Source organism: Choloepus didactylus, chromosome 9, assembly GCF_015220235.1.
Source record: "Choloepus didactylus isolate mChoDid1 chromosome 9, mChoDid1.pri, whole genome shotgun sequence".
NCBI classification, from domain to species: Eukaryota; Metazoa; Chordata; class Mammalia; order Pilosa; family Megalonychidae; genus Choloepus; species Choloepus didactylus.
In genome coordinates this window covers 126,626,478-126,641,563 of record NC_051315.1, presented here as the reverse complement: position 1 = coordinate 126,641,563, position 15,086 = coordinate 126,626,478, and the positions used below count along the sequence as shown (strand labels likewise).

The window sequence follows — 15,086 nt, the reverse complement described above, 5'->3', positions numbered from 1 at the left end:
AAGAATGATTTTTGTTTAAGAATTTGGCCTTGGTTTTTGTGGTTTTTCATTTGTTTGTTTGTTTGTTTTCTTTTAGGACTGGATAGTGTAGGGGTGGAGGGGGAACAATAAAAGTCTCTAAGCCTTTATTCATAAAATAAATTAAAAATGTAAATAAAACCCTTTCCTCCCATGAATGGGTAGCATGCAGGAAAAATATGACCCTGCAGAGACAGCTTTCTCTAAATGGGGAGGGGGCATCTGATCCCATTAGTTTTCCTCTCCAGTATCCCTCCTAATGGTCAGGGAAGACTCTGTTGGAATGGCTTTCAAATACGGATATACCTGGAGAGAACTCGAACTCAAGATTGAATGAAGACAAAACAAGGACAGGGTGAGGCTTCCACATCCGCCCCATGGAATAAAAGTCCCAGCTACCTGGAGCCTAAACGTGCAGAGTAACCCTTAGCAGCCACCGGGGTCTGCTCCCCACGGGTCGGGGGCGCCGGCACTGGCCTGGCCTCTGGCCCTGTCCCCTTCGGGGCCTTTCTGACACGCTGCAGTTTATGCTCAGACTTTGCCCCAATGTCACGTCCTGGCCCAGGTCCTGGTGAGGCCCCTGCTCCCTCCCGAAGGCCACGGAAGGCCCTTGGGGCGCAGGGCGGGCACGGCCGGGTGTGCGCTTCTGCGGGAGGATTTCCGGGCTCGGCCGGACCCGGGGAGTCCACACCGGCGCTGTGTGTGCAGAGGTGGCGGCCTGCAGGGGCGAGGGCTGCGGGGACACAGCAGGAAGGAGAGGCGGGAAGTGGGGGCGGCCCCCGGGGGCCCCGCAGCCCGGGGAGAAGCGGAGCCCAGGGAGGCGGCGCGGAGGGCGGGAAGAGGCGGAGTGTGCCCGGGAGCGCGGAGGGGCTCGGGGAGCTGGGAGGAGAGAGGACACCGGGAAGGAGTCCTCAGCCGGGGGTGAGCCATACCCCCACACCCTTTAAATGTCCGCGCCTAGCACGCGCCCTTCACCAGGTGCAAGCATTCCTGTGCCTTGAAAAAGGCTCTCCCCTGCCCTAAACTAAGGCAGCCGCGTTTTGATTCAGATGCTAGTGTCATCCGATTTCCACACGCGGGTCTGGACTCGGAGGCCCCGGGGAAGCAGATTTCCGGCTGGGATCCTGGGAGGAGAGCGGTGCCTTCCCTGAGGGACGCACTCGGGGAAGCAGGTGGGGGTGAGGGTGGAGGGTGGGGGGTGAGGAAGGGGTGGGGGGGCGCGATCCTGGCGCCCGCGGGGCTCCCGGGGGACACGTCCAGGCAGCAGCCTCGCGGGTCTGGGCCAGGGGAGGGGTCGGGGCTGCGCGGATTCACTGGGCTCCTCAGACTCGTGGTGGTGGAAGACGAGGGGTGGCTGAGGTCACCCCAGAAACATCAGGAGACAGAAAGGGGCATCTCGGGGGCCTGAGCCCTGGGAGATGGTCCCCCTGCTCTCTCTGTGCCTTCCACACTCTCCTGCACTTCCCGTCTGAGCCCGTATTTCCAGCTCACACCTGCTCCTGGTCCTCACCCCTGTGGAGGCTGAAAAATAACGTCACGCCAAAGCTGTCCACGTCCTAACCCCAAAGCCAGTGAATATGTTCCTTCCAGGGCAAAGGGGATGAAGGCTGCCCGTTAGATGATTTAAAGAGGGAGATTTTCCTGGATTATCCGGAGGGACCCAGTGTAATCACAACGCCATTATAGGGAAGGAGGGAGGCAGGAGGGTCCCAGTGAGACAGAATCCGTGTGAAGACGGAAACAGGGATGGGAGTGATGAGGCCTCAGGAGGGAACCAGACGACCCCTAGAACCTGAATCCCCCTGGAGCCTCCAGGAGGGCCACGGCCCATTCACAGGGTGATGTTTAGCCTCCTGAGATTCACCTGGCCTTCTGAACACCAGAACTGTAAGCTAACAAACCTGTGGTGTTTTAAGCACTAAGTGTGTGGCAACTGGCAGCAGCAGCAACAGTAAAAGAACAAAACACCCATCACGTCTGCTGACCGCTAGAGGTCACCCGGTGTCCCCAGACACCTCGGATTCCACACATCCAGAACTGAGCTCACTTCCCACCACCATCCACCACCTCCAAGCAGAGGCACAACGATGGACTTGGACGGTGGACAGACGTGAGCTCTGTTCCTTATTGCCCACACCAAGCTAAGGAAAGCCACAAAGCCTCTCTGAGCATCAGTTTCTCCTCCTCTCCTGAAAAATGCTTTCTCATCCCTAAAGGTTCACCTTAAAAGTAGCTTTCTATGAAAACAAACTTGGTAGCCACACACTTCACAATTTCAAAATTTACTGCAAAGAAACAGGAATCAAAACAGTGTGGTACTGGCCCAAAGACAGACTGATAACCCAGTGGAATAGAACTGACAGTCAGAAAGAAACCTACACATTTATGGTCAACTGATTTTTGACAAGAGTAAAAAGTCTGATCAATGAGGAAAGAATAGGCTCTTCAACAAATGTGCTGGGAAAACTGGGCATTTGCATGCAAAAGAAAGATACCTCACTTCTCACCATATACAAAAGTTAACTCCACTTGGGTCAAGGATCTAATCATTGGAGTAAGCCGTAAGACTCTGGGAGAAAACATAAGGAGAAATCTTCATAAACTAGGATAAAGTGATTTCTTTGATATGACACCAAAGCATGAGCAAAACAGATTTCATAAAAATGAAAAGCTTTTGTGCACCAAAGGATATTATCCAGAAAGCAAAAAAAACAACCTACAGAATGGGAGAGAATAATTGCAAGTCATATATCTGATGAGAGTTTAATATCCAGAATATTTACCAAACACCTAAAAGTCAACCACAAAGTGACAAATAACACATTACAAAATGATCCAAGGATTTGCATAGACATTTCTCTGAAGAAGTTATGCAAATGGCCAATAAGCACAAAAAAGATGCTCAACATCATTGGTCATCAGGGAAATGAGAAACAATACCACAATGTGATAGTACTTCACACCCACTAGAATGGTTGTTAGAAGGGAAGAAAAACAGAAGAGTAACAAACAAGCATTGCAAGGATGTAGACAAATTGGAACCCTCATTTGTTGTAGCTGTGATTGTAAAATGGTGCAACCACTGTGGAAACTAATTGGACGGCTCCTCAGAAAGATAAATGTAGAAGTCATGTATGACCTGGCAATCCCATTTCTTGGTATACATCCAAAAGAACTGAAAGCAGGTGGTGAAACAGACATTTGTACAATAATGTTCATAGCAGCATTATTCACGATAGTGAAAAAGTGGAAGCAACCTAGGTGTCCTTCAACAGATGAATGGTCAAATGGAATGTGGTCCATCCATACAAGGAATATTATTTAGCCATAAATAGGAACAAAGTTCTAACAAATGCTACATCATGGATGAACAATGAAAATATGCAGAGTGAAATAAACAGAAAGACAAATATTGAATAATCTCACTTATATGAAATACCTGGAAGTAGAAAATTCATAGATACAGATAGTACATTGCAGGTTACCAGCACTGGGGGGCGAGGGGAATTGGGAGTTATTGCTTAAGGGATGCAGAGGCAAATTTTCGGTAAAGGATGGTGGTGATGGTAGCACAATATGGTGAATGTAATCAATACCACTGAATTGTACATGTGAAAATGGTTAAAATGGGAAATTTAGAGTTGTGTATATAAAAGTTTTAAAATGTGGCTTCCTCTACAATGCTGTACCTGCCTCCCTCATAATTCCCCTATCCAGGTCCATGCACTGTAAACTGAAATAGGATTAAAAAAAAAGGAAATAACCTAAATGCCCATTACTGACAATTAGTAAATAATTGTTTTGCAGCCATATGTTTGTATATTGGTTTTCCCAACACGATTCTTGGAAGCAGAAGCTGTGGTTTATACATGTTCACTCCTTCAGCACCAAGCACAGAAATCAAAGTAGAAATCAACAAATATTTAGCAAATGAATGGGAATCCATAAATTACTAACAGGCTCTGGAGTAAGCAACTCTTCAGCCGCACTGCGCGCACCCCTCCCTGTGGAGCGGCCACAGCTGGGCCCCTGTCTGCAGAGCGGCGCCCGCACACCTGAGCGCCCCACGCGGGTCCTCGCGGCGCCCCCTGCTGGACGGCTTCGTGGCTCCCGCAGAGGAAGCCCATTCCCAGCCCCGGGGCAGGAGGCCCTGTGAACCGGTTCAGATTGGACAGCTGAGCCCAGGGATTTTTAGTTTTTTGTTTTTAGATGACCAGGAAATTTATTGAAGGGCACAAGTTGGGCGAGGGCAGCGCTGGCAAAGCCTTCTTGAGTGCAGGACCTGCTAATTGCCCAGAGGCCTAGATTGGTAATGTGTTTGAGCCAACAACCATCGGGTTGAGGTGCTTCTTTCTCAACCAACACATCTTCAAATTTATCAACATTGAACTTAGTAAAGCCCCACTTCTTGGAGATGTGGATTTTCTGGCAGCTGGGGAACTTGAACTTGGCTCAGACCAGTGCATCAATCATGTGCTCCTTGTTTTGAAGCTGGGTGTGGATGGACATGACGACTTGGCCTGTGGGGACCCTGGCTACCGTACCCTGGGGCTTTCCAAAGACACCTCACATCATTTCTGGAGCCTAGATTGTGGATGGCACAGGGTCAGGCCTGACCATCAACAAATAAGGACCATCTACAAGGTCCCTTAGGGCAACCCATATGAGCAATAGGCTTCATACACTTCCATGGAGATTCTGTCTGCAGAGCCCCACAGTTTAAAAATAATTTAAATTTGATTTCTTAAAGGGAGAGATGGGAAAGAGAATGTAAGGTGTTTGGTTTGCCACAATACCCACCAATCCCTATTGTCCATTGTCCTCCATTTTTAACCTTTGATAGTATCTGCATTCTGAGTTTGAAACCCCTGGCCTATATCTGCTAGCTACAAACCTTGCTCTCTGTCAACACCAAAGTACTCCTTCTCTAACTTTTTATTCCTTTGCACACTCTTCTCAGTGTTCTCTCCGGGAGGATGACTATCCTTGCCTCCTTCCTGCACCTAAGCCCCGTAAGCCTGCTGGGCTCACCTCAGGGGTCCCCACATCTGTGGAGTCTCCCCTGATACCTTGCCCATGAGCAGAATCACTTGATCTCATGGTTCCCACAGCCATGTCCACACCATCTGTTATAACACATTAAACCGATGTCTGGATTGTGTCTCCATCTCCCTTAGGGGAGGGACTTAGTCTTATTAACTTTGTTTCACCAATTCCTGGTAGGTATCTGTAGCCAGTAGTTGCTCAATAAATACTTACCACGTGAATGGCTCCCCTGTCAACATTATTCAAAACATTACCTGAGCAGGCTGGGTCCACAGCATGGATTAGAGCAGTTAGGGTAGGTGAGAAATGTTTCCTAATTTTTTACGCCATTTGTTTTGTTTTCAAAATTAGTATAAAGATATGTTAATATAAAGAAAATGTGCAAGTATTAAGATGATTTGCATTCAGGTTCAATTATAAAGACACAAAAATTAGAAAGCATTTAAATGTAAATTGTACTCTTTCCCAGCTTCTGATGATCCAAAATGCTCTGTTGCCTTGAGCTCTAAGCCATCCTCAGAGGAGCAATACTGGGTATGGCCAGCACAGTAAGGGGCCCCCAAAAGAGTTCACATCCAGGTCCCAGGCACCTGTGAATATGCCATGTTACGTGTCAAAGGGAATTAAGGGGGTAAGTGGAATTAAGTTTGCTCATCAGCAGACCTGGAGATGGGGAGACTATCCTGCATTATCCAGATGGGCCTAAAATAATCACAAGGGAAAGAGGGGGCAGGAGAGTCAGTGTTGGAATGATGCCGCATGAAAAAGGTGCCAACAACCATTGCTGACTTTTAAGATGGTGGAAGGGGCTACAAGCCAGGGAATGTAGGCAGTCTCAAGACGCTGGAAAAGACATGGAAACAGATCCTCAAGAAAGGACCAGATCCTGCTGACATCTTGATTTCATTCCAGTGAGACTATTTCTGAGCTACACAACTGTAAAATAATAACTGTGTTGTTTGACATCACTAAGCTTATGGTGATTTGATACAGCAGCCATAGGATACAATGGATCATCACAAGGAGACAAGAAGTTTCTATAGCTCTTTTTAAATCATCCAAACTGGGCTCTACCAGTTTGAATGTCATCATTTTTTCAACAAGTAAGGTGCTTGATGCATGCAGTACTAGGTGCTCATGTGAGAAGTAAGTGGGTTTACTGATTTTTAATGCTGTAGAAACCATCATCTGCAAAAGGGATTAATGGGAACTCTACAGCTTGAACATCACACCACCTGGTTTTCTTGAGATGTCCAAAGGACAGTGCTTGGAACAGTTCCAGGCATATAGACGTTAGCATATAGAACTGCACCACAAATGCTAGCTGTTGCTGTTGTCGTCATCATCATCATCATCATCACCTAACCAATTGCAACATTTAATCACATATAAGAACTTGTGATGGAAAATGACTAACACCCGGGAGGGTCCTTTGTGCAACACAAACTGGAAAGAAGCTGGATGCATATAAAGAATGACTCATGTGAGACTCCTTTCCTTGTTACCTGCAAAGCATTTGTCCAACGTGAGAATACTGAACTGTTTCAAAATGGCCGCTCAATGCCATGTTTTGTCCTTTCCCATTCACTGCTTCAATCAAATTTCTTTCTTTCTTTTTTCCTTTCTTTCTTTCTTTCTTCCTTTCTTTCTTTCTTTCTTTTTGAGAATACAAACACCATTTTATTTATGTTACATTATCAAAATTCCTAAAGAAATTAGGATATCCAATGGTAATGACAATAACTCTGATGGAAGTGTAAATTGGAGCACACTTCTGGAAACAACTTGACTACAGGCACCAGGAGCTTATGGATAAATCATGCATAAAGTTTCCAGTAGGAGAGCACAACTATTTGTCTATCCCTGATGGAACAAAAATCATCCTCTACACTTGCCAGGGGATTCCATTAGGATTAACAAGGGAATAAATAAAGTAGCACTTAGCTCCTGAGACTAGCAGAAACCAGGAAATAATCTGTGGGAAGGAAGTTGCAAATAGATCATCCACACAACACTTTCCAAGCTGTTCTTTCTCCTCCTCAAAATCAATCCCTAGAAAATAATCAGATCTGCACCAACTGATTCATATGTAAAGACTTTGATTGCATTGTAATTTATAATAGGGAAGAGTTAAAAAATAATAGTGTGCAATGGCAGGGACAAAGTTCCATCCATAATAATACATATTAAGAATCTTTTAAAATACATTTTAAAAACATTTTAGTACACTCTTTATTGTGAACTTTAACATATATACATAACTATGGTGACTTTCAAAGTGTGATTTAACAAGTAGTTAGAGAATAAATTTCAAAGTATATCATGGGTCACAGTTCCAGAACTTCAACTATTTCCATTATTGTAAAATATAACATACATACAGGAAGGTGTTAACTTTCTGTATGTATAGGTACATTTAGGTACATATAGCTCAACAAGCAGTTATATAGGTAATTTCAAAAATTGTTATGGGTTGCAGTTTCACAGTCTCAGTTCTTTCCTTATTATGCAATATAGGGTACATACAGAAAGGTGAGCAAATTTCAAAAGATGATACAGGTTACAGTTCCACCATGTCATTTACCTCCTTCCAGCTATTCCAACACCCCAGCATCTAAAACTATATATATATATTTATATGAAGTTTCAGTATTCATAGACCTTTGTTAAATCGTATCTTGTTTGTTGCTGCCCCTTCCTCTCACTTAATCACTTTCTCCATCTTCAGGGGTGTCTAGGCAGTGAGCACCCTAACTTGCTCACACTGCTTCAATCAAATTTCTGGACACCAAGGGCAGGTGAAGTGGGCAGAACTGGAGGGGAAATCAGGTGGGGAAAAGGGAACAAGCAGTTCAGGCAGAAGAGATGAGGAAAGGAAGTGCAGTGGAAAATGAGAACATAAGCATGTTTGATACTCCCGCAGTCAATTTTTCCCATTGTCTAGGAATTTGTGGCTAAAAAAGAGAAGCAAGTGTACAGCAGTGATGGCATTGCTCTAAGGGGTGGTAGGTGCCATGGGTTTCATCCCGGTATCCGCAGGAGAACCTTCAGAAATGCCTAAAAAAAATGATTTTTTAAAATAGCAAAAATTGAGAAGAAATAATACAATTATCAAAGAATAAAAGTTTCCTGAGCTGACAAAGATCAGAATCTACTATACATAGGCTTACATATTCCAAGTATCATTAATGGAAAAAGACCTATACTTAATAATACTCTTTTCCTATCTTGGGAAAATTGTTGAGTTACAAATTTAAGTTTTTAAAAAGTACCGACATGTATCACAACAGAAAAATTATATACCTAAAGGAAACAAAAGGCAGAGACTTAAAATATTAAAGGAGTATAAGCCCCTAATCAGTTGCTTTAAGGGTTCCCAGATCATCCTCCACTGTCTTGAAGACATTCTGAATTAGTGCCCCTCATATTTGCTTACAAGAAAGTAAGAAACAGACACAGAGAAATCTTTAAGATACTAAATTGATAAGATACATTGGTAATGAAAACTCTAAAGAGAAAACATCGTCAATTGTAAACTAATCCCAGTGTGAACAATTCATTTCCTGGCCCATCCCAGCGACCTTCCCTCTCCCAGACTCTCATGTATATGCGCGGGATCAGAACATGTGACCCAGCTCTCAATTGCTTGGCACATCTCAGGCCCTTGGCCATATCACTAATTCAGAGATGGGCATGTCACTTAATCAGAGACAGTAAGATAGAGGATTTTCCTAAGAATCCTGGGAAAAGAATTCAGGCTGGAGCCTCTGCTCCTGAGTGTCATAACCTGAGGATGATGTCATTGCCAAGAAAGCAGATAAATGAAGATGAAGTATCTGTCCTGATGACATGGTTTGATCCCCGTAGCACGTCACAGCTCACCAGATATACCCTGAGATTTACCCAGCACGTCAGCCAATAAAGTTGCGTGCAACAGAGTCTAGCAATAACTTCACTTAGTCAAAGAGTATAATGGGGCTGTCCAAAGGGCTAATGTGATTATATATTATATCGTCACTATTAAATGAAGGAAGTCAAACCTAGCTCTACTGTTCACTGGTTCGAGAGTCCCAAGATATTACACTGGAGAAAGAATTCTGGGTCAGCTGCATATACACATTCAAAGTAATGAAGTTGAATGCCTTCCTCACACATATACAAAAATTAACTCAAAATGAATCAATGACAAAATATAAGAGCTAAAACTGTAAAATTCTTAGAAGAAAACTGAGGTGTAAATTGTTGTGACTCTGGGTTAGGCAAAGTATTTTTAGATATGACACCAAAAGCAGAAGAAACAAAAGAAGACATTGATAAATTGTACTTCATCAAAATTAAATGTTTCTGTGTTTCAAATAAAGCCATCAAGGATGTGAAAATCAAGCCCCTAGAATGGGAGAAAAATATATATCAGATATCTGATAAGGGTTTAGTATCCAGATATACAAAGAACTGTTTAAACTCAAAAACAAAAACAAAAAGACAGACAACCCAATTAAAAACTTGGGAATAGTTTTGAATAGATATTGCTCCAAAGAAGATCTACAAATGGCCAATGAGTACGTGAAAAGATGCTCAATGTCATTACTTATTAGGGAAATGCAAATCAAAATCACAATAAGATACTAGTTTACAACAGCCAGGATAGCTATAATAAAATATTTTTTTAATGATGGAGATAACAAAAGTCGGTAAGAACATGGATACTTTGAAACCTCATTCATTGTTAGTGGGAATATAAAATGGTACAGACGCTGTAGGAAACAGATTGGCAGTTCTTCAATAAGTTGAACATTGAATTATGCAGGACCCAGCAATTCTACTACTAGGTATATACGAAAAAGAATTGAAAACAGGTATTCAAAGGCAAACTTGTATACACGAATGTCAGTAGCAGCAGTATTCACAATAGCTAAAAGGTGGAAACACCCCGAAATGTCCGTCAGCTGAAGAATGGAAAACAAAATGTGGTCTATCCATACAATGGAAGAGTCTTCAGCCATAAAAAGGGATGCAGTTCTGACACATGCTACAACATGATGAACCACAAAAACATTATATTGAACAAAAGAAGCCAGAAAAAGAGATCACCATGTGACAGAGGCATCCATCACCAGAACACTGCTGACCAGGCAACAAAAGTGAAGTGGGCCGACATCTTGATTTTAGAGTTCTAGCTTGGAGACAGTAAGTGCTTGTTTTTAAACCAGTGTATTGTACAGTATTTGACACAGCAGCTCTGGCAAATGATGGCAAACATTAAATGATAAATCAGTATTTTCACCTCTGGTCCCACTGTTCTGTATTGAAACAGGGACAGAGACCTTCCCTGCTGTGGGGAATCATTCACCTGACTCTCTAAGAACTACCCAATTCCACCTTCTCATCCAACTTTCTCAATAAATGCTCATTCTTTCACTTCCTCTCCTCCCACTCTCTTCTGAATCCTTCACATTCAGTCTAGTGTGACTAAACTCTGAGAAGTTGTCAACAGCCTCATACTGAACACAATAGCCTATTCTCTACTTTGATCCCATGCAGCTGAATTTTGGACTATTTAGTGCCCTCTAAAACCCTCTCCTCCTACTGATGTGCAACTTGTAGTGCACCCAAACAGAATTCCAGCTTCACCCACTCCTTATTTGTTTTTTTACACTCAGGGGACGACAATATTAATGTAATGCCAGTGAGAGTCCTTCATTTGTGATATCTATATTTCACAATCCAGAGAAATTCTTTACCTTGGAAATGTATGGAAACAAAATTATTTGTTGAAAAATATTTTAGTCATATCTCTGGGGGCAGTAGCTATCTTGAAACAAGTAAAAAAAATAATTTTTTAAAAACATACATTTAGCAATAAAGAACACAATTGATAATGCAGAAAATCAAATCAGTGACATAGCTCTTCTGTCCCAGAATGCAGGGGGTGAGGGATGGAGTAAATAAGAAAGTTAAGGAGGAAGATGATACTGATGGAGCCTGGAGAAGAGCAATCTATGGATGACAGGTGTTCACAAAGAATAAATCAGAACAAAATATCAATGACTTAACAGAGGGAAATCTCCAAGCTTTCAATAACATGGGTTTAACTTAGGCTTACTGTGTATGCTAAGTAGAATAATATCGCCACATCTTAATCCCCTGAACATGTCATTATGTTATATTACATGTCAAAAAGGACTCTGCAGATATGATTACATGAAGGACCTTGAAATAGAATATCTGGGTGGAGCCAACAGAATCACAAAGGCCCTTATAAATGAAAGAGGGAGGCAGAAGGGTCCGAGATTTGAGGAGGCCTCACTGCAGGCTTTGAACAAGGAGGAAGGTTCCATGAGTCAAGGAAAGTGGACAGCCTCTAGGAGCTGGAAAGGGCAAGGAAACACATTATCCCTAGAGCCTCCTGAAGAAAGAGGGCCCTGCCCCTGATTTTAGGCCAGTGAGACACATTTCAGACTTCAGGCTTCCAGACAGTAAATTTGTAAGATAATAAATTTGTGTTGTTTTAAACTGCTAAGTTTCTGGTAATCTGTTACAACAGCCTTGGGAAACTAAGATACTGTGTTTGGGGCAAGGTCATGCAAAAAGATCAATCCCTAGAATGTAAGAATAAAACCAAGGGAAAAAAGTAAGCTACTTCTGAAGGAACCAAAGTGAGACTAGCTTTAGGATTTCTCCTGCACACTAGAAACTGCAGGTGACAACAGGGAGGTTAATGAATCTGCACCCAAACAAGTTGGTGCTCAGTGTGGAGTAAAGAACATTCTCAGGTATATAATGACTTCCTAACTTATAATTTATTATATTCCAGGAAAAATACTTGAAGATATAATCAACTCAATACAAAGATGAATAAAAAATAAAATAAAAAACAAACCAAGCATCTGGGTGGAAGAAACGCTTGGTATTTTGTTTCCATCCCAAATCAGAGAGCTGTGTGCTTGATTGGCAGAACCAGGAAAGTCAAGGTCACCTATACGGAAACAGAAAGGTGCCACAATTCAAAAATATCAAGGAAAAAGAAAATTGTAAAAAGAATGAGCTTACACTAAAAGGAAAGAGTAAAATCAAGCATATACATGGTGTGAATGGACCAAATTCTCATGTTAAAAGAAACTGTCAGATTGGAGTAGTTTTTGTTTTTTTTTAATAAGCTCTTCACAAGTCAACTTGTAAAAGCATGTCTTTCTTTTCAATGTAAGGAGACAAGGAATTAAAAAATAACAAGTGTAGCAATATTGATGTCATATAAGGTGGGTGGTAAGAGATATTATTTAATAAATGCCAACTTCTTGAAAAAATAGAATCATAAATCATAGATATTTTTAAAGAGGAAAAATTGATTTATGCAATCAACAAAGTCAATATTACAACTATATATAAAACCATACAAAAATATACATTTTTAGATGTATCCATGGAACCTTTACAAATATTGATTATGCAATGTCCAATATACAAGCCACTAGCTCCATATGACTATAGGGCACTTGAATCGTGCTTAGTCCACATTGAAATATGCTACAGGTATAAAATATATACTAATATACTACATTTGGAAGACTTAGTAAGAAAAAAAGAGATGTAAAGTATCTCATTAATAATTTTATACTGAATACATGCTTAGAAGATAATATTTTATATATTCGGATAAATACAATATATTATTAACATGTATTTTATATCTTTTAGTTTTTTAAAAATATGCCTACTAATAAATTGCTAATTACACATGCAACTTGCATATTTCCTTGGACAATTCTATACGAGGTCACAAAGAATACCTGTTAAGAAATTATCAAAAGCAGTGATTTCATACAAAAAATTACCTAGTTGGAATACAATTGGAAAAACTAAGAGAATGTTCAAAATTTTAACTATATGTAAACTAAGAAATAGCTCTTGAGAGCCACTAAATAAAACTGAAGATCAAAAACTGAAATTAAAATTCTGTTAAGAAAAATAAAAGGAGAGAAATTTATATCAAAACCTAAGGGACATAGAAAAGTTTTATTTATAGCCTTCAACATTGTAATGCATCATCTCAACAACAAAATAATTAATTTAAAAATAAGCCAAAATTAACAAAATAGAATTTTAAAACAGCAGAAAAAATAAACAAATCTACAAGCCATTTCTTTGAGAAGACCAACAAAATAATTCAATCTATCATGGGCCTTTACATTAAAGAAGAAAGATAAGAAGCAAATGTATAAAAGACTTAAACTTTGATCTTTAATCTAAGAGGAAAATAACAAAAGTTACTTAAAGGAATCAAATCTGTGTGTTATCCAAACCAAATAAGTAAAAGTACCAATATCACAAAAATTAAAAAAAAGAACTTAAAACAATCATAATATTGTACCTATCATGTATAATACATGTGATTTACAAATAAATGAACTTTTTTAAGCAGCAAATTAATTGGCATCACCATATCCAAGGAAAAAACAAAAACACAGACAGACGTTTTCATAAATGCACCTGTATTTGGAGACTTTAACCCACAAGTCTACAAGACATAAAAGCTTCAAGATAAAAAAGAAAATAACTGCTGAGATTAAGTTGGGTTGAGACTGCCAAGGGTCAAGGTAGATCCGAGACCACAAGGATCATGGACCCTAAAGGTTAAGTGAGGCAGACACCCGGTCTCCATATAACACACCTTATCCACCTGGCAATATTTAAATTGTAGAATTAATAAGGTTGATAGATAATATTGATTGGGTGATTTCCTTATTGGGGGAAGATTACGATCAAGGTCATCCAGCTAGAACAATGGCAGGGAAGACTTTGAACCAATGCACTTAACTCCAGAAAACACATTCACATAAACAAACTAAAAGAAAACAGCAGCAGTTCATTTTAAATGTTCTATACTTTTAGGCAGTTTCACACATCTAGTAGATGCAAATATATTTGTAATCTACAACACATCAACAAAGGGGGCAAAATCAAGTAAGAATACAAATCTTGTGATTTGATCAAAACTAGAATGAAGATTAGAGTCCTTTATAATAATACTTTCATGAATAAAAGGTAGTACAGAGTAAGAACACAACAACCATAAAAAGATCTACCATGATAGGAGTTATATAAATTAAGTGAATAGGACGTAAATGGGCTGATTTCCCTATAAAAGTGATAATTTGCTCAGTGGAATAAGATACCAAATACAGTCCCCAAGAACACAAGCAAACAAACACAAATACCGAGGGTTAATGTAAGAAGCCTCTGAACTTATTGGTAAAGCAGCAGTTTCCACCACGGAAAATTGAGTTTAAGCGAAAGGGGTTCAGTGGTGTGCTCAACCTTCCTGACAAACCCTTCACCTATTAGACTCATGTCTCTTTGTCGCTGACCCCACCTTCACTGGGTTCTCAGGCCCATGGTGTGATCTGCTGACCCCTACCACCATCCTTGGATGATTTCAGTGTCCCGAGTAGAAGACCCACTTGACATGCAACTTTCATGACGCCTTCCCAAATCTGGAACATCCCCACATTCTACTCCAAGGACAAACTCCAGGTCAGGGAACATCCTGTCAGAAAAGCTCAGAAAAGTTGGACTTACTTCTTTCTCTGATCATGAACCCCAGTCTTCCCTCTGACATTGTCTCACTTCTGCTTAACTTACACAACCTCTTTGAAACTTCTAATTCTCATGACTGTGTAGGTGCCCTTGTAATCACATGTCCATCCATTCCAAGACAGAACCTTTAAAACCATTCCTGGCAACAAACACAATTTCCTAGTTTCTTTATCCTTCTACTGAGCACCAGCAAGCAAAAATCCCAGATGGATCAGCTTTTCTGCCCCTACACAGCATAAGAAATTGCACAATGAAGGCAGTGTCTCTACCAACAGACGCTCTTGGTTGAGCCACACCGTGGCTTCTGTGACACATTATGGACCCTCACCCCTGCCTCACTTTCCTCTCAGTGACCATTCCAACTTAACCCACTACTGCAGACACTTCATTTATCTCCACAAAGATAATGAGGGAGAATGAGAGAGAAT

At 41.0% G+C, this 15,086-nt stretch overlaps 2 protein-coding genes and 1 pseudogene across 5 annotated transcripts in view; all 3 read right to left on the bottom strand.

Moving 5' to 3' along the window:
* LOC119544040 (UDP-glucuronosyltransferase 1-6-like) overlaps window positions 1–15,086 on the bottom strand; it is a 235,793-nt gene that overhangs the window by 162,803 nt on the left and 57,904 nt on the right. The gene's annotated exons all lie outside the window — the stretch shown is intronic.
* LOC119545023 lies at window positions 4,650–4,772 on the bottom strand (annotated as a pseudogene).
* The window catches only part of LOC119544041 (UDP-glucuronosyltransferase 1-6-like), a 46,238-nt gene continuing 38,865 nt past the window's right edge, over window positions 7,714–15,086 (bottom strand). For 2 of the 3 annotated variants that reach the window (XM_037849070.1, XM_037849069.1), the window contains exons 2-3: window positions 11,945–12,040; window positions 7,714–8,121 (exon numbers count right to left, since the gene is read on the bottom strand). In XM_037849070.1, coding sequence (XP_037704998.1) covers window positions 11,993–12,040 — 48 coding nt within the window. In that variant the 3' untranslated portion in view covers window positions 7,714–8,121; window positions 11,945–11,992. Of the gene's footprint in view, window positions 8,122–11,944; window positions 12,041–15,086 lie in introns of those variants that run through there. The other variant, XM_037849068.1, reaches the window with a different exon arrangement.